The sequence below is a fragment of the Tauraco erythrolophus genome, chromosome 5 (assembly GCF_009769465.1).
Source record: "Tauraco erythrolophus isolate bTauEry1 chromosome 5, bTauEry1.pri, whole genome shotgun sequence".
Lineage (NCBI taxonomy): Eukaryota > Metazoa > Chordata > Aves > Musophagiformes > Musophagidae > Tauraco > Tauraco erythrolophus.
In genome coordinates this window covers 41063137-41083503 of record NC_141469.1, presented here as the reverse complement: position 1 = coordinate 41083503, position 20367 = coordinate 41063137, and the positions used below count along the sequence as shown (strand labels likewise).

Below are 20367 nucleotides of genomic sequence, written 5' to 3'. Positions count from 1 at the left end.
AGTGAGTACACTTTCTAAAACTAGGGTAAGAAATGGAGAGTAGAAGAGCAGATAGTCAAATGGCAACTCATCTCAATGTCTCCCATTTCAGTAATCTAACATTTTTGTCTTTATAGATGGATATAAAAGACTTGCGGGGGGGGGGTGGGGGTGGGGTGAAGAGAATATAAACACTTCTTATTTAACAAATGCATTTGAAAAGGCAGAAAATATGCTTAAATATGCCCTATTTTACACATTCCTTTCATCCTTTAGGCTTTTGACGTAATGTTTATCACTTTGTCATTATGTTAATTTGTGCTTACTAATCTTTTTTTCTCTTATTTTATATTTAGGCTGTGGTCCTGTGAACACTTACCTACATGCTTAGTTTTGCTACGCTTAGTAATCCCTTTGAAGTTAAAAGGATTATTTGCATTAGTAAAATAAGGCATGTGTGTGCTTGCAGGATGAAGGCCTTGCATTGTAAACTCTTTGGGATGAGACCAGACAATTTATTATGCAATCATGTAGCTCAAAGCAAGATTGGGTGGAGGATGAGTTCAGGAGTTTGTGAAGTATTGTGAACAGAGTGAACTAGTATGTGGGATATCAGTCTGGGCGCAGCACTCAAGTAGCTGCTCACCCCAACTAGCACACAATCTCCTTACCTTCTTTTTTTGCATTTGCCAATGAGGTATAGCCTAAGATCTCCTACCTGCTGAGATACCTGCTATGTTTTTCCTACCTCCTAAAGCAGAAGCTTCCCTGGTGTTGGCCATTTGGTAACCTGGAGCAAGATCGTAAGTAGCTTCATGCTGCTGTTCATAGGGAGAAGCAATCAAGGTCTGGAACGTATAGCTGCAGAGCTCTCCAGGCTCCCGTTGTTGGACAAATGCTGGCTTCTGAGAACCGCACAGCAGTAGCTACTCATCCCAACTAATGCATGTAATGCTTTTATTTTCCTCCCCTGTTTTCCCACATTCCAGGGAGATCTAGCCACTATTTTTTTTTCCTCCTTTCTCTGAGAAGCTAAATGTGTGCTGTTCAAACAGTCTATTTCAATAATAATTTGCTTTTGTTGAAGACAGCCATCATTTAAAATCCACTTGGGGAGATGTGTAGAAAGCCTTCCCTTAGCTGCATTCTGAGAAGGCAGCTCTGTGTACACTACCACAGCATCAGAAAAAATAAACTTGATATTTGGGATAGAGAGAGATACCCTGTAACACTTATTTTCTGGTAACTTCTGACATAGGTATTCCAGTGGTTTTTGTTATATAACTTGAAATTTTTTTTCCAGTTTCATATGGAAAGCTCAAAATCCAGTTTTCCAGGAATATTTATTTCAGTTGATAACTCTAAGCAGACAAACGTTATTCTTGTTACACTAGTGTTCAGAACCTCACAGTTGAGCTGTGGGTGCCATTTTGTTCTATTATCTAAAATTAGAGATGGGAATGCTCTTCTACTAAAGACCATATTCTAAGGACTTGACTCCATTAAGTATTTTAGTAGTTATACCAATATAATCCCAGAAAATCTTTGGAACATGAAGCTATGGACAAACACCCACTAGCTGAGCTGGCTGTACTTGTGGAACAGGTCGTTGCTGCTAGATGATATTTCCTGACCACTTTTGTATTTGTTAGTTGAGCCGTTTATGTGAATGCTCCCTTGCTCACACAGTTGGACAGAGTTCACAAAAATGTATTACTTAAAACATCTGAACTAACTCAATTCCTCTGGCCAAAATGCTTAGGGAGAGAGTGCTCATGCAAGTAGCTGATCAAAGGTTGTAGTAATCTCTGGCAGAAGGGCTGTGAAGAGTGACTGGGAGGAAGCCTTGCAAAGTGCGTGATTTTCTGCAAATGTGCCTAGATGAAGACAGATACTGATTGATGGTAGTGATTTTAATTTCTATTTTAAAACTACTTGTCTGTAGTACACACTTAGATCATTGCAGTGGTGCTGAAAGAGCATGAAATAGACTGGGAACGGAGAGGGAAGGAATAGAGAACAGAATGTCCAATGGTTGATGTTCTCCAAATAGCTGTCAGAAAAGGCAAGTGCCTCTTGCCTTTCCAGAAGCTCTTAGAGACTGGCTTTTACGGGCTGTGCTGAAGTATCAAGTGACTGCCTGGAAGGCGAGGCAGCCGCTGAGACTTAGTGCTGGGAGGGTGCAGAAAAGGCTGAAGGAAGTTGTGTGAGAGCAGAGGCTGGTCAGCCGAGCACTAAGTGTGCTTCTGACCTGAAGACATGGTCATTAGAGGCATCTTGTTGCCTGACGTAATCTCCTGCCCAGGCTTGTTTGTGCCTTCAGTTAGAGGACAAGTTCTGTTTGTGTGGACGGTTAATCCAGTTCCTAAAAGGTGCTGAGGAAGGCAGGACATGGGGAACACAGCTCAGGGGCACAAGAAACGACTCCGAGGAGCAACTCTTGTGGACAAGGCTTAAGCCTGCAGACTTCTGCTGGCAGTTATGCTGGTCAGAAGTGCAAAAAATAACTAATTACAGCTGCAACTGTTCAAGCAAAATCCAACTGTAATAAGGAAATGGCACTTGAACTCAGGTGTTTTGTTTCACTTCAGGAATTGTGTTACTAAACACGATTGTAGCCGTGCTCACACTGTGATGTAGTAGAACAAAACAGGTCTGCTGGTGTTTGTTACAAATGCGGTCTTCCTTTGTGCTGGAGATCTTACACAGGCACAGCAGACAAACTGCAAGAGAAAGCGGCAAAAACTAACAACTGTGTTTCTGGGTCTTTGAAAGACAGCTAATTTTTTTCCTCCTGAAGTTGAGTGCACCCTCAGCAAGTCTGCAGATAACACCAAGTTGTGTGGTGGTGTGGATACGCTAGAGGGAAGGGAAGCCATCCAGAGGGACCTTGACAGGCTGGAGAGGTGGGCCTGTGAGAACCTCATGAAGTTCAACAAGGCCAAATGCAAGGTCCTGCACGTGGGTTGGGGCAATCCCAAGCACAAGTACAGGCTGTGTGGAGAATGGATTGAGAGCAGCCCTGAGGAAAAGGACTTGGGAGTGCTGGTGGATAAGAAGCTCAACATAAGCTGGCAATGTGCGCTGGCAGCCCAGAAAGCCAACCGTATCCTGGGCTGCATGAAAAGAAGCGTGGCCAGCAGGTCAAAGGAGGGGATTCTGCCCCTCTACTCAGCTCTCGTGAATCCCCGCCTGGAGTACTGCATTCAGCTCTGGAGTCCCCAACACAAGAAGGACATTTTGCTGCTGGAGTGGGTCCAGAGGAGGGTCACAAAGATGGTCCGAGGGCTGGAGCACCTCTGCTATGAAGACAGGCTGAGAGAGTTGGGGCTGTTCAGCCTGGAGAAGAGAAGGCTCCAGGGTGATCTTATCGCAGCCTTCCAGTACTTAAAGGGGGCCTACAGGAAAGCTGGAGAGGGACTTTTTCCAAGGGCATGTAGTGATAGCACAAGGGGCAATGGCTTTAAACTGAAAGAGGGGAGATTTAGATTAGAGATAAGGATGAAATTTTTTACTCAGAGGGTGATGAGGTACTGGAACAGGTTGCCCAGAGAAGTTGTGGATGCCCCATCTCTGGAAGTGTTCAAGGCCAGGTTGGATGAGGCTTTGGGCAACCTGCTGTAGTGGAGGGTTTCCCTGCTCATGGCAGGGGGGTTGGAACTAAATGATCTCTGAGGTCCCTTCCAACCCTAACCATTCTATGATTCTATAAGTACACTGCCATGAAGACTTATTGTTGACATTTGAGTGGTTAAAGGCTGCGTGTGCTTTTACAGCACGCAACTTTAACGTCCCTTATTTCCGTGTGTTTCTGCTGCTAGAGATGCCCCGTGGAAGACTGCCCTTTTCCACAGGCAAGGCTAACGTACTCAGGGAAGCCTGTGACGGCCTCAAGTAGGAGTTTGCCAAGACAGTTATCCCCGTTTAAACTCCCGTTCCAGCGCAGGCGTGCCGGGGCGAACAGCGAGGGCGCTGGAAAGGGGCTTTTCTTGTCCAGCATCAGCGGTAGCGGCCAGGCTGCGAGCTCCGACCCCGGCTGCTCCGACCCGCCGCGGAAAGCCCCTGCGCGGCCGCTCCCTCTTTTCCCCAGGCGGCCCCGACCCGCCTGCGCCGACCGCGCGCCCAGCGCCGCCACGGCGCGCGCCGAGGGACGGCAGCTGCGGGACCGCCCGCCCGCGCGCGCGCGCTCCGCCCTCCTCCCCCCCACCCGCCGCGAGCAACCTCGCCGCGCGCGCCAGCGTCTCGCGCAGCCCCGGCGCTTCCTTCCGGCCGCCATTTTAGTCGCTGTGCCTGGCCTCGCGGCGCTGCCGCCGCTGCTGCTGCTGCTTGAGGAGCGGAGAGCGCAGCCCGCCGCACCCGGCCCCGGCTGGCCCACCGAGCGACCGACCGCCCGCCGTATCGAGCGGCTGCTCGCCACCCCGCCCGCCGCCGCCATGTCCAAGCGCCACCGCCTAGATCTGGGGGATGATTACAGCTCCAGCAAGAAGCGCAGCACAGACGGGTGAGGGGCGGCGCGGCCCGGTCCGGCTCGGGGAGCGCGGCCTGAGGCGGGTGGGGGATCCCAGCGGCTCTCGCGCAATCCGCTCCCCATCCTCTGTTCTGGCCGCTCCTCGTGGGGCTAGGCCTCCCCGGGGAGCGGGGCGGCAGCCGTGCCGGCGGGAGGGAGAGGGTTCCAGCGGCTGAAGCGGCATGGCGAACCTCCAGCGGCGCTGCCTCGGCTGGGCAGGCCCAGGAGCCTCGGCGGCTCCCTGGAGCGCTAGGCCTAGGCCCGAGATCGGCCTTTCTGTTAAGGCCGGGCCCCTCGGTGGGGGCGGAGGCGGCGAATGGCGGCAGCGCGGTGGTAGGGAGCGGGCGGGGAGAGCGTCGTGTGGTGGTATTGGGAGGGGGAAGGGAGGAAGCTGCCGGCCCAGTCGCTTGGGCGAGCTGGGCTGGGCTGGGCTCCCGGCGCGGCGGAGCCGGGGGCGGCGCGTTGCTCGGCCCACTCCTCCGCGCCCGGCTTTGTCTGTTGCTCTTCTCGTTCTTTATATCTCTTTCTTTTTTCTCCTTGAGTTTTTGTTTGTTTCTTTCTTTCTTTTTCGATCTGGCTTGAGATGTTTCGGAAATGTGGTCCTAGAAGTCAGCGTGAGAGTTGTTCTGCCTGTATAATTAGTGCCTAGCCTGATAGGAACGTTATTCCTTTGTTAACGTCTTTCATTCAGTAACTGGCAGGGCTATGCCTGACTTCGAGTAAGAATCGATGGTGAGTTTTGGGGTAGGAGTCAAGGGAGGGATTATATTTTTTCGTTAGTTTTGCAAAGGTTAAAGTTCTAGGACCGTACTGCACAAGGTTTATCAGATTCTCATTAAGGTTAATGAAATTGCAGGGACGCAGACAATACACTGGTGCTATCCTTTTACGCACAGTTAGTTTAGAGCCTTCTCTGCGTAATCTTTTACGAGGGGGGAGGCGGGTAGGTCTTTAAATTTCTGAAGTCTAAAGGAACATAAACACTATGTTTATCTAGTCTGTCCTTGATGGAGCACAAAAGACTTCCGTGCATTAATCCATTTCTAAAGTCCGACAGCATTGTTTTGGACTAGAGTATTTGTCCAAGAAAAACGCATAATGTTGTTATCAAAGCTTGCAATAACGAAAAGTCTACCATAGCAGTTAGTGTTCACTGATAAACAGCCTTTGCAAAACTTGTCTTTTTTTTCTTTTAAAGCACGCTTGTGTAGCTTCAGTTTTTAGCCCCTAGAGTTTGATGCCTTTTCCTCTGGTAAACAAAAGTGAATGTTTACTACTGAACATCTGTTTGCTATATGTAGGATCATCATAATCTTATTTTTTTTAATAAACGTATTGAGCTATTTATCTCTTTTAATACGTTTTTGCACGATTTGCCAGAAGTTGAAATAGCCCTTCTGTGTATACGGGAAAATTGCATATATGCAGCTTTTTTGCACATAAGAGATTTTTGTAAAGTTTTCAAATGGTTATGCCAAAACTGGACATCATTTAAATGCAACACAACAGTTAACGGTTGGTTGTAGAGATAATCACAGATGAGTATTTCCTTCCTTGTTTGTATGTTGGTAGGTTTTGTAGTTTTGGTATGGTTTTATTTGGCATGTTTTTACTGATTATCTACTGTCATCCTGAACTCTTAGCCTTGCCATTTTGTGTATACTGTAATGAGTTCCCACCAGTGATAAAACTTTTTAACTAGAAGCCTTTGACTTTTATGATACCTAAAAACTATACTAATGCTGGTCTTGTGCCCCTTCTTTGTTCCTTCGTCCTCTGTCAAGAAAAAGATTAAATTACGTAGGACTGAGAACAAGTCACTATAAGCGTAATTATTGAGCATGATTATTTCTAATATTACTTGAAATCTTAGTTCATGTAGCACAAGCCACACTAGTGTTACATTGTCTTGATTTATTTTAGGTTAGTGTGGTTTTACAGCTTATGGAAGGCTGTAAGGAAAATGCACAGAGGGATTCTTGTTTAATAGCTTGTATGTACATGCCTTCCTCCGCTGAGAGTGCCTTTATGCAATTTAGTTGGTTTTGGAGCTGGATTAAACTGAATTAGCTCCTTGGGTGGTTACTGTTTCACATGCAGAATAGTAGTTTATCTTGCATTCAGACTGGACACCTGATTAAATATGAAAGTTGTATCAAGTTACCCTGTGTTTTTTCAGTTCCTTTTTAATTGAGGCCTGTATGGGTATGTGTGGCTCTCCGTGGCAATGGTGACAGGCCAACAGCCTTGTAATTGTTGGTGTGACCTTAAGCATTGGCTTTTTTTTTTCTTCTGATCTTGAAGTATCATCTTATGAAGTGAAAAACTTTTTGGAAAAATGAGAATTGTATGAAAGGTTTTTGGTTACAGTGTTTGTGTGAATTGCATGGATGCTATTTAAAATTGTTATTTTTTTTACAAACATGCTTAAGTTGTTGTGTAACATTACAGTTTCTGTGTTAGTAGGATGTATCATTGAGACTAATTGTGCTTTGCTCTTTTATGTAGAGAACAGAAGTCTTCCTTTAGCTGCATTGGCTTATTTTAGATCAACTGCAACCAACTATTGCCATGTCTAGTAACGGAGCAATAACACCGATGGCCTATTAGATAAGCTTAGACTATCACTGTATGATCAGTGACTTTACCTTGTGCCCTTTGTTTCCATTTCCATTTTTATATGTTTTTCATCCTCTTATTTAGCGATTGCTACAGGGTTTCTATTGTATCTGTGTATATATGTTATATATTTGCAGACACGAAGAATTGAAAGTGCATAGCAGACCAGACCACTTGAAAAACAAAGCAAAAAAACTCAAAACTCCTCTGATTATGGAGGCTGTTATGATTATTGTTCATATCTGAGTTTGAGATCAATCTTCTCTGTGCAATAATGAAAAGTAACTTAAATGTGGCAGTAATAAATGAAGGACTGCCAAGTTGCATTTTTAGAAAGTTTAGTAAATTCATACAGCAGCATAACTGTCATTCCTCTTTTCCCTTGTTGACTAACGGAGTCTGGATGTGTCTGCTAGGTTTTAAAATAATGGGAGACTTGGAAACATCGTTAGGGGAAATAAAAAGTACTGTTATGAAATTATAATTATTAGAGGGTAAGTTTGAAAGCATGGTATATGTCGTGTTTTTCTCTGTGCTGAGATCTGCTTGCCCCTACTTCTCTTTTCTTTTTTTGAAACACAAAAGAGACACAACTCTCTTGATTAACCTGTTGTATTTTTTTTTTCTGAAGTATAGATGTGTTTTCTTATTTGTATGATTAAACAGCTGTTAAGAGTTCAGTGAAGAAACTGAGAAATGGGAGATTAAAAGGACTTTCCATTTTGGTTTGTATTTGTTGTCCATTTAATCCACTGTCTTGTTCCTGAGGTTGTATTTTTATCTATCCTTTAAACCCACACAAATTACCCTCTCCCTTGTGTTGCAAGTGAGCATTTGGGAGACTAGATCAGAGAATTGTTCTGAGTTAGGTTGAACATGGGTGGAGGGGGTGTAGACAGGGCTTGTTCTTCACAAGGCAGGGTTGACAGCAATGTGGGTCTGTTCATTTTAGCATTAGTGCTGGTGTATGTGAGGCTGAAGCATACCTGAAGATAAACTTGATGATCTGTAATGTAGAAGCTTCTGACATCATACTGTTTAAGTAAATGGTTATGGAATAGTTTTTGTTGTTTGTTTTTTCTTTACCCTTTGACTAGATACCAGTGAAGAATAAAAATCCTTCAGAAGCACACACACACAGAAAAATCCCAACCCTCAAAAATAAACAGAAGACCTCCTATTAGTAGTGTCCTTATGGTTCCCTTAAGTGAAGTGTGTGCTGTTACCAGGTTGTTGCAGTTTACCTTGGCTTTACCATTCTTAAATTGCTTTTATACCTTTATTTCCTTTTCGTAATAAAGATATTACTGTCTGACCATGTGCTTGTTTGGCCCAATACCTGCAGGTACTTGAAAATTTGATTGTGAATAGCTCATTGACTACAAGTCCAAAGCTTTGTTCCTATCTGATTTATGCTGTTAGACTCTTCTGCCGTTAAGCATAGCATAGTGGAGCCTTGTTCCTTCAGTTTGACAGGGGTAACTTTTCTATACCAGAGAATATGAAGCTATTTGGTTCTGCAATATTGGCCTGTCATTTTACAGTAAGAAGAGATTTATAGCTTCTGCAATTTTGACAGTGTTAGAAGTAATGTTGAAGCTATGGTATCTCAGATTCAAGCAAATGATCTAAAAGGACCTTAATTTTCGGACAATTCAGTGTTCAGATCTTTAGGAAAATCTATATATAAGTGAGGTAGCAGACAGTTAGCAGTATGTTTTATAATCCTTTATTTTCAGTGGGTCTATGTTAAAAGAGGTAGTCTTAAAAAAATCTTAATGTAATAACCTCTGAAGCCATAATGGATTGAAGTACTAAGGGAAGAAAAATACAGCCTGCATAGGTTACATTCATTTATATAAGAGTAGTGGCTGTTTTCAATGTGCAGCATATTTTGAATTAAAATTTATAAAATCAGTACTAATATAATCTTGGTAACTTCATCTTCCCTGTAGGTAGGAATTTGCTTATTACTTGATCAGTTACATTTGAATGCCATCTGCATGTTCAGGGGAAAAAAAAAGCGGTTGAGAGGAGTGTTGGCCAACAGTTTTCTTTAGAAACACTCTTTACTCTTACTTTCAGGCATGCCTGAGTGCTGGTAAAGAAGAGGGGGAGATTTTGTTTTCTCTTAATGACTATTCCTAAAAAAACGTTTATACGTGCATTTACTGTAAAACCTGATGTGGACTTAATTTGTTGCTCTGCCGTTTTGATGAGATTTCAGTTAGCAATAATGCACAAAAGAAGGTGAAGCTGAGGATATCCTCAGTTTTTCAGGCAAAGATGCCACTAATCTTTTGACTCTACACCACTTTAAAATGTGATGAGGTGTTTTTGTAAAGCAGGGCTTATTTCAAAGTACCGAATTAGGGTAAGTTTGGGATTTTTTTTAAAAACATGTAGCTATAGTTTTTTGGGTCGAACTAGAAATTTCTTTACAAGTGTTTTAGTGTTCATAGGGAGAGTGAGATTATGTGCAAGAACAAGTATGTGGATTTACAAAATCAAACTGTTGCAAAGACTGAGGCCAGAGATTGACATTCGAGTGCATAACTACATAACTACGGTGCAAATAGTACTGTTTCTCTTTTGCAAGTGCAATGAACTTTTTTTTTACTTAATATTTGGAACAAATGGGAATACATAAATGCTGATTGTTTTAAGTGGAAAGCTTGAATGTCCGGTAGGAGGTGCTACTGGAGAAGATGATAGAACTTGGTAGTGTTAGGTTAACGACTGGACTTGGTGATTTTAAGGGTCTTTTCTAACCTAAGCGATTCTATGAACTGTAATGACTGGCTTTAAGTCTTAAGTTTCAGACTCGGGAACCTGTATATCAAAGTTGATTGAGTGAGAATTGTATGGAAGACTTTGAACAAAAAAAACCAAAGTAATTGTGGGATGTTAAAATCAAACTCTTCTTCGAAGGCTCACTTACCATCTTGAGTTAGTTTTGGTGGGTTAGAGAGATTCGCTTGCTAGGTAGGCAAGAAGATTATTTAGTGCTCTCTTATTTTTCTGCAGCAACAGAAAGTAAAGGATGGGAAGAACTGTGAGAAAAGTCTAGAACTTACAGCTGATTCTTTATAGTCATTAAATGAAGGGGGTTAAGATGATGCTCTCTTCATGTGATAGCTTTCTTCAGTCTTGCCTGTTATGAGAAGAACTGTGGCAGTGCTTATGTACAGTGAGTGAAACTGTATATTTAATGTTCAGTATGCATCATATACTGTTACTTTGACACGTCCTTCCAGATAGCTGTTTTCAAGGCTTTTTAAAAGATTTGGTTTATATCCACTTACTAGATACCTTTAAAGTGGCATTGTATTTAAATTCCTACTCTGCGTTTAAATATTCAAGTATCTGATTTTCTGCTGTCTCCTAACTCATTTTAGGAAAGATCGTGACCGGGACAGGGACCGTGATGACCGCTCTAAAGATCGCGACAGGGATCGTGACAGAGATAGAGATCGTGACAGAGAAAGGGACAAGGAAAAAGATTTACGACCTACATCTAACTCTACGTATTATGCAGCTGCTGGGTTACCAACTATAAAACCAGCAATGATTCCACACAGTATTAACCCTTTCACAAATCTACCACATACGCCACGATATTATGACATCCTGAAAAAAAGGCTACAACTTCCTGTCTGGGAATATAAAGAAAGATTTACGGATATTTTGATTAGACATCAGTCATTTGTGCTGGTCGGAGAGACTGGTTCTGGTAAAACAACACAGGTGAGTTCTTATCCATATGGTACTGTGTTTTTTTTAAAGGTTGAGGCTGTTGCTAAGTGTGTGTGGGGTGAAACTGGCTTTGATTTATTGAAATTCATTGTATAAGAACACCTCACAAATTATGAGCAAAACTAATTTTATAGATGTTCCCATTGGTTAATGAGTACAAAAGTGAGAATCTTTCAGCACGTACTTCTTTCACAATCCAGTCCTGTTATCTTGACCCTACTTCTTTATAATTGGTAGGTGTCTTGGGTAAAGGGAGATGAAGAGATTTTAATGGCTAGACAAAATGTACTAATCCATAAACTGTGATGGTTCCGAATTTACATCTGTAGCTTATTTAGCTATTTGTGTAGATAGCAGCTGGAAAGTAGGAAAAATACAGAAGTAGGGACTAGTTAGTGTTTTCTGAAACTTACCACTACAGATGTGAACTTAAAGGGAATTGAAATGTCAGGTACAAGTCTGACGTGAACCGATTGGATCATGTGTTTTGGTGATATTCATACTTGAGAGGAAGAGACTTGTGTTTCCCTGGTACTGAAGCTTCTGAGGTCATACAACTTTCCAGTGCTGCAGTTAAAATCACTTTTTTTGTAGATTTGTGGCTTTAAAGATCTTCCTCAGCACTGAAAATAGTGATAACAGATCTGTAGAGTCTTCTTAACCCTTAAGAAGAATTTTGGGGATCAGTAAATAGGGAAGATGTAAGATATAAGAAACACCACTACATACTTATAGCAGGACAGACTTGCTCAAAACTTTAATCTGTCCTCTGGTTTGCTGTTTAAAATCTGTGTGGAAAAGTGGTGTAAAAAAGTTTTGTTCTGTAACCTGATAAATTCTTTTTATCTATGCAGAAAATAAAAACTGAAGGATATTTTAGTCTTTATAAAATTGATTATAGCTAACTGACAGTAAGTCTTACAGAAATAAAATAGTAATAAAATAAAATTTGGATGTCTAGAAAATGTGAAGGACATAGTAGTACTTCGGTTACCTTTTATAGCTGTGCCTGAAATACTGGAAATTATATGCCTTTCTTGCTCCAAATTTTAGGAATCAGTGTTTTGTTTGGAAGGTACCTCATGGCATTATCTGTATTTCTTTTTTAACATTTATAAGCCAAGAACAGGATTTTATAGAATTCTTCAGAAAAGTTTGATTATATAGTTTGATATATAGTTACTTGGAAGAGATAGTATTCTGAACATCCATGTAGAAAAATTTTGTGCTAATCTACATGAAAACAAGATCTCTTGTTCCGTGATCTGAGAATTTGAAGATCTGAAAGGTGTGTTTTCTTAGTATCTATGACTTAAGCTTCAAATACATCTTACTATCGTGTTATTCTACAGGCATAACGCTTTTCTTGAATTGTCTTACTACTTTACCCCTTCCTTTATAAAAGGACTTAAGTAACTTAAGGCATCTTTCCTGAAATTGGGATTTAAGCTACCAAAAGCATACAAGCTGTGTTGGAAGTTTCACTGCTTCCTCTGAATTCTCCTTTGAGGTTGCAGATAGGTTTTGAAACAATTGATAGTGTCTCTGTAGGAACATATCACTGAATGTGATCCTGCTGCCACTTAATGAAAAGCTTGTTTTGCGTGTGATAGTGTCGCATCCTTTTTTGTGATCAAGTACTATCTTAAAACCAGTTGGGAGTGATTGTTTTTCTTCTTACATTCATTAATCAGAGCAAGATAAGTAGTTATCTGTGGTTAAGAAGCCTTCTAATGCTCAAACTGAAGGTGTATGTGAACTTTTTATGCTTGCTTTTATTGGTATGAAGTTGGCATTATTTGAAATATGTAACGAATTGTTCTTCCCAAATTATTATCTCCCCTTTCACGGTGATAGTAGAAGGCTATATAGCAGTAGATAATACTTTTCAGAGTGAGCAACTGGCTGTCGAGTCCCTTCCCTGATTATTATATGTTTTAGTTTTCTAGAGCACCCAGGTTTGGAAACGCTTAGCTTTGACAGTGGAAACAACAGGACATAAAACTTTTCTCAGAGTCTTGTTCCATGTGGACTTAATCACAAAGCACTGAAGAAGTAGATTGGACGCCAAGACGGTTAATTTTCAAGTTTTCGATATTTGCAGTGGCTTGACTTGTAATTTAAATTTAACCTTCGAAGTTAACTGTTTTCTTTAAATGCTCTCTGAATACGGTCAGTGATGGAAAGGAATAAGTGTGCTGAATTTCTTTTAGAAAGAGGTTAAGTACTTGCTGTAATTGCAACGTGCGCTCCCTTTTAAATGTTGGATCATATGCGGTGCTGGTATAATAATTTAAATTTCTTCCGTAGATGGAATAGTAGAGTAGCATCTGCTTTTACTTGAGAGTCTTAACTATAAAGGATAGGATGTTTGTTGACATAACGTAAGGGATGCCACTTTGTCAGCAAGTTTTCTTGGCAGGTGAAATTCAGAAGCAAGGTGATTCTGAGTGTAGCTTAGTCTCCTGCTGTCCTTGCAGTCCAGAAGAGAATCAATATGAGTAAAAGCCTGATAAGTTTTCAACTGATGAAAATTCTGAGAATTCAACTGTGTAACTTGTACCAGAAAGCTTTCAATACATTGAAGTGACTCAGAAAAGCCACAGTGCTCTTCCATCTCTTGCCCTGCATCCCTTTGAAAACTTGACTTTCCTTTGACTTGGGAATAGCCTTTAACAGCCCTCAGGGTATTTGATCTTAGAGACCGCTGTATATGTAGTCCCTACCTCCTCATGTTTATAGAGGTTATATTTGAAAATCTCTCTGAAGTGAGAAAGTCCTTGTGGTTAAGGGATGCTAACTAAAGCTATTCCTCATGTTTTTGATGTTGATAAAATGGCATTTTTTTTAAGGAAAGTCAAGGGGTTTGGTGATTTTTAGGTTTTTTTTGTGTCAGTGGAGTTAACTTTGTTAGGTTTCATAAGAACCAGACAATAAGAAGTGTTCAGCGTATTCACAGTCATGACTGAAGAAGAAAATGTAGTATGGCACAGACTTGTGTATATCTTTTAAAGCTGGACATGAAAAGTATTCTGGTGGTCAGTCTAAATCAGCTTAACATATTGAAGTCTATGTAGCCCTTTTCTTTCATTTGACAGCAGTGCTGTAGGTTTTGCTGTTTACTGGAAAACCAGTTCTAAATTATTTTTATTTCATGCTTTTGTGGCCCAACAGGCCTGCTGGTTTAAAGTTTATTTCAGAACTTGCTCTGTTTAAAGTCAAGAAGTTTTACCTAATATACTTAGAGTTGAGTTTTTATTAGTGACTTGGGAAGCAAATTCCTTTCTCTACACTGCACATTAGGGGAGTATGTATGTGTTATAGGATAGGGTTTCAAGTGCATGCTCTCAGTGTTCAAGAACTGCTATTATTTTTAGTTTTGAATAAGGTTTCCAGAAGTTTGAGTTCTTTTCTTCTCTGCAGTCTAGCAGTCTCCTGTCATATTTTTGTAGTCTTTGCCTGCTTTTTTTTTGTATTTATAGTGGAAGTGTGTTCTCCATTAAAAAAATTCACTGCAGTCTACGCTTGTCTGCTTGTGGGTATGTTTTAGTGTTCACTTGTGTCCCTTTTGCTGTTGAAATACAGTATTCTAGAAGAAAAATTTTCATGGTTTATACTGCTTTCCCTGTTTTTTTCTGCATTGATTCAATGTATAAACATTTTTTTTCCTCTGTAAATGAGCTTTTAAGAATGCTTGAAAAGCAATTACTAGGGAAGAGTGAATTTTATTTGAACTGTAGACTTGGAACTAGTTGTGCCTGGAGATGTCTCCTCATAAAACATCACATTGAGGGCATGTTAAGAATATTCCATCTTCACCTTGGAAATTCTTCTGAATAAAACTTCTTATTGTGGGTGATTCTTACTGTTTCCAGATTCCTAACAGGAGCAGAAAGCTGCTGACTGACAAGCAAAATGACTGCAAACATAGGAGTTTCATATCGGGCTGATAAAATTTTGAAAGAACATTAATTAACCAAATGAACATTAATTATTTGGGGGTTTTGTGATGATTCCTGGCTAAGACAATTTTTATATCACTAAAGTATTTATTTTTACTTAGTGTATTAATAAGCATTACTTTTTAAAGCCACAAAGTATAATTTGCTTACTGTAAAACTTAAAACCATGAGCTGTGCTACAGATCCTAAACTTCCAAGATAGTTATGTACACACTTAATGTGAGTGTGCTTTACGTCGTGGCATTGGGTCTAACTAACTAGTCTGTGTGCTCTCACACTCTGGACATTTTTGTGCATGCAGTTGGCATCTCAGGGGCATTATAACTATATTTGATACAATCCAAAGGTTACAGATTACACCTGGCCCTTTGAAGTGTGTTTAAAACTGAATTTTATTCTTGACAGATCCCTCAGTGGTGTGTTGACTACATGCGCTCATTACCTGGACCAAAGAGGGGAGTGGCATGTACCCAGCCTAGGAGAGTAGCTGCAATGAGTGTGGCACAGCGAGTTGCTGATGAGATGGATGTCATGTTGGGCCAGGAGGTTGGTTACTCTATTCGATTTGAAGACTGCAGTAGTGCAAAAACCATTTTGAAGTAAGTATGGCAACTGTCAGGTAAAGGTATAACACAGCCTACTTGGAGGTGGGGGGAATTGCAGGGTAATGAAGGGTGTGAGCAAAGTTACAAAAGGAGTAATGAGGTGGTGAGTGAATCTACGGACAGGCACTTTCTATGTCTGAGAGGAGAAGAGAGGCATGAGCTGAAAGAAACCTGGGATATGGGGCTTCAGTAGAATTGAAAACGAGTCGTTCCACTTAAATCACTGCACCCTATGGAAATTAATTTTCAGTGATCATAAAAGAGGAGGATGATCTGAAGAAATATTTTTATGATTAAGGTGCTATGCAGAATAAAGCTCTTCAGCACTCAGTTTCTCTTCATGTTGTGCATTCAGCTGACCTGTCTGTGGTATCTTTCCACTCAGGGTAATCCTTGTGAAGTTCAGTAGCTTACTTCAGTAAGGAGAACTACTGCAGAGTTTCAAAACTGGCCTATACCTGTCACTGGGACACAATAATGCATAGTATTTTAGTTGTCAGCTGTTCTAGATTGCTGTGCTGTGTAGGTGGAACTGGACCCACTTACTGTGTCACTTGCAGATGACATTCAGAATGCTCAGTTAAAGAGAATTCTAGGAGTGTGGTTCAAGGAACAGTGATTTTCTACCAAAAGGTGTCTTCTCTTTTGCTCATACAAATAGCTGAAGGCTGGGAATAAAGTTAATGTGTAAAAAGAAATGTAACTGATATGGAAAAAAAAACCCAAACCTGAATGGATGATCTGCAAACAGAAAAGCAGAGAAGCAGCTGCAGAAATAGTATTACTAGGATTTCAGAGGGGATTTTTCCCTTTCTTTTCCTGTCTTTGTAGACCTGGAAGTCTGCCAGTAATAGTCTGCAGACTAGTTACAAATGTTGCTAATCTTGTTTCCCCTTCCCTTTTTTTTTTTAATCTTTCCTCCTTACTCTCAGTTTTCACTTACACTTTCACTTATACTTAGTAATTTCTATTTGAAAACTTAAAACGGGCTTGTTTCCTTGCTGGAAATAGTTTACTGATGTTTCTATTTTTTAAAAGTTGACTAAAAGCTTAGTTCAAGCAACCTAGTGAATGATATGTAAGAAGGTTCTGTATCAGATTTAATAAATAAAATTCGTGTTGAAATTGCTTTTATTTGTGTTCAGGTATATGACTGATGGTATGTTACTTCGTGAAGCAATGAATGATCCTTTGCTGGAGCGCTATGGTGTTATAATTCTTGATGAGGCCCATGAGAGAACACTGGCTACTGATATTTTGATGGGAGTTTTGAAGGAAGTTGTAAGACAAAGATCTGATTTGAAGGTCAGTAATGATGAAGCCCGACAGCATCTCCTTTCTAGTTGCAGGCATACCAAATAAAGTGTCTCATGTGCTTAGCACTAGCTGATTTTTATAATCAGCTAAAGTAGATCAACTGTTTTTTGATCTAATCACAATCTGTATAGAATGGATAACCCTAGGAAATTCTTAATGCAGTTTGTATTGAGGAAAATACTATAAACAACATAATTGTAGCTTAGCTTTTTTGTATTTGACTAGGATTTTTTTTTACCTTTGTAACAAGGGTGCTGTATTCAGGTGATAAAAGCATGCTTAAATCACAGTCAGTGGTTGAGTTAGTTTCTCAATATTACATGTTGTTTGCATAACATTTTACAAATTCTTGTTAAGCTTTGGAGTAACTTTTTATTTTTTGCCCTCCAAACCTACAGGTTATAGTTATGAGTGCTACCTTAGATGCTGGAAAATTTCAGATCTATTTTGATAACTGTCCTCTTCTAACTATCCCGGGTCGCACTCATCCTGTGGAGATATTCTATACTCCAGAACCAGAAAGGGACTACCTTGAGGCTGCCATTCGAACAGTCATCCAAATTCACATGTGTGAAGAAGAGGAAGGAGACCTCTTACTCTTTCTTACTGGACAGGAGGTACTTTCTTCCGTTTTAAAAATCTGTTGTTCCATTCAGAAACTGTTTTAAGTGGCTTGTGTAGACTGAAATGTTTAGTTTTCTAGTTTATCCTTTGAATGACCTGAGGCTTGCTACCTGCCGTACATTCAGGTCCTTAGTCATTGTATGTGTCTGTAATATGCATATGCTGTGCAAGCCTTCTCTAAAATAAAAATTACCATCTTAACTCCTGTACTTCTAAAATAAAAACCTAGAGTATGAACTTTAGGCTTGTCCTGACGTGAACTCAAAAGTTCTGGGTATCTGGTAGCATCCATATTTTTACTGGAAGTGTTGTTCTGTGCGCTTCTGGATGTGTATTGTACAACATATCTGAAGAATAACATTTTTGTTCTACTTAGCTGTCAATGGTTGTTTTAGTAAAAATGTTTGGGTTTTGTTTTTATTAATAGCTTTGAATATTAAGTTGAAGTCTTTCTGTACCACAAATAGTGGGAGTTGTGTCTCAGAAATGGACTCAGTGCCTTGCAAAAGAGGATTGTACAAAAGCACTTAAGCTAAACTACATCAGGAAATGAGGATTTTCTGGATATCTTAAATCCTTTGCTTGAAATAAACTGGGTTTTTTTTAGTCTTAATCTGTTGCTTCGAAGCTCTTTTGAGTGTCCCTATTAGTAGACTGAGATGGAGAAGTAAAAAAACCCCACAGGCATTATGAAAGTTTACTTGACTGGGTCAACCTGAAATTAATATTTTTAGTAGGGGGAGAAATGTGGCTAGCAAAACTGCTTTTCTGACTCATTCGTCTTGCAATCACTTCTCCTGAAGAATTACCCTGCAAAGGATGTGGAACAATTCAGTATCTTTAATCTAAGCGTACACAATCTTAACTATGCTGAGGGGGGAAAAATGGTACAAATAACTTGTGATGCTAAAGGAACTTGGGCTTCTTGAGTAGATTTGCCAGTCATAAAGATGTATTGTGTTTTAGGTGAGCTTTGAAAGGTGTTTGGTTAAAATGTCTTCTGGCAGGTGTTCTTCTCCCTTAGAAAACCAAAACAGTGATGGTCACTGTAAAAACAGATACATTGGCCTTTATGTTTGTCCTTCTTTGTTTGGAGTATTGCAGGTAGGGAAAAATTAACATTTGGGACTTTGAAGCCTGCCTGCTTGTTTTTAGTTAGAAGTTCTAGTTTGGACTAGTGTGGCAGGTGTGAGAATTAGTGAAACAACTGTTGCAAGAGGGTGAATGAACCACTGGCAACAGAAAGAAACACTGCCATCCAGCTGTTTGAGCAGATTTTGTTTTCTTACCAGGATGCTAAATCAGGCTGGTCTCTAACCTTTCTTGAAGAAAAATACTTACCTTTCTAATTATCATAGAATCATAGAATGGTTAGGGTTGGAAGGGACCTCAAAGATTATCTAGTTCCAACCCCCCTGCCATGGGCAGGGACACACTCCACTATACCAGGTTGCTCAAAGCCTCATCCAGCCTGGCCTTGAACACTTCCAGGGATGGGGCATCTACAACTTCTCTGGGCAACCTGTTCCAGTAACAAGTTAATGTCTTTGCTATGTGAGTTGCTATATGTTGCTCTAAATAACTTGTGATTATGGGGGCAGTGGGTGGGATGACTGCCTTCAGATGTTACCAACTGCGAGCACCACTTGTATTTGGCAAATGGCTTTAGACCCAACTGGTCTGGGACCAGCCAGTGCTACAGAGGTACTCTGTTCTTTCGTATGAACAGGTTCTTTGATTTCCACTGGATTAATTTACAGGACATAGTGTATTTTAAACAGATTTTTAATAAAGTCATGTACATAATACATGTTTATATCTACAGATGTAATTATGCATAAATATATATAACAATATCCTGTATTGCCTTACTGAATCACTTAAAACTTGCATTGGTAAGCCATTGTCCTCTGTTCTTATTTTTCCAGTCTGTGTATCCATGGATGATGATACTGTTCAGAGGCACTGGAATGGCTCTGCCTGGAGCTAATCTGAATTTAGGTAGTTAGAATCATGGTTGTGCCTAAAACATCTTCCCTTTATGTAACTTCATTTGGCTTTGTAAATGCATCTCTCTGTGTGAACTCTTTGACTTTTAGAGGCTTCAGATGAGGAGTAATTGCAGTGGTCTAAAGCAGAATGAGTCCTTACTAGCAAATGTCTTCATTTCCCGCTGAACCTGAAGTAATTTTGTATGGACAATAAGATGGATGGCAGTTAATAATTAGTACAGGTTAGTTAAATCATAAAGTTGATGATGGAACCTGGAGATCCTAGGGAAGATTCTGTGTTGTCAAGCCCCAAAATAAAAAGAAATTTAAATACATTTTGAAACCAATGGAATCTTAATCGTATAAGCCTGTTACTGGATGAAGATAAAATTGTTGTTAATGGTGCAGAAATAAGTGTTCAATAAAAACTTCCTTCCTGAATCCTGAAAGGAGCAAAAGTATATGATTATGTTGCATGAACTGCTTTTCAGTCCATTAGTAACAGAGGATGTTTTAAAACCAACATTTATTAGGAAGAAACATTTTGAAACAAGGCTTGTCTCTCAGTCCTTGTAAGGAGGAGAGCTCATCTGTTGATTTTAAAACCAAACAAAAAGCCACCCTGGTTTATCAGGGAGATTCCAGAAGATGGAAATAATGTTTGTGTTTTGTGCCAGCATTCAAAACAGGTATGACCTGAGATAACCTTGATAACTGTAAGCCAGGTTGCCTGAGGTCAGTCACAGACAAAACTGGAAACTGACAGAGAAATTCTGTTCAGAAGGAAAAAGTACAATTACATTTCAATTGACATGTCTTCCTTAGAGAACAAATTTTGTCAAACTTGTTCTCAGTCATTGAGATTACAAATTTGGTAGTTTAGTTGTGTAGATACACATTTGTTAAACTTGACTTTAAACGTCTCGAGGCTGGCTCAGCTGCACGTCTCGGAGGTAGCTGTTTTATTGTTTACTGCAGTTCTGCTAAAACAGTATTAGATTTCACAC

General features: G+C 40.3%; 1 protein-coding gene across 1 annotated transcript in view; it reads left to right on the top strand.

Annotated features, from left to right (window-relative positions):
- The first annotated feature begins 4373 nt into the window (after positions 1–4373).
- DHX15 (DEAH-box helicase 15) overlaps positions 4374–20367 on the top strand; it is a 48214-nt gene continuing 32220 nt past the window's right edge. The window contains exons 1-5 of the mRNA XM_086612013.1: positions 4374–4480; positions 10504–10852; positions 15229–15422; positions 16574–16733; positions 17144–17362. Of these exons, the coding sequence (XP_086468139.1) occupies positions 4413–4480; positions 10504–10852; positions 15229–15422; positions 16574–16733; positions 17144–17362 (990 nt within the window). The 5' untranslated portion in view covers positions 4374–4412. The remainder of the gene's footprint in view (positions 4481–10503; positions 10853–15228; positions 15423–16573; positions 16734–17143; positions 17363–20367) is intronic.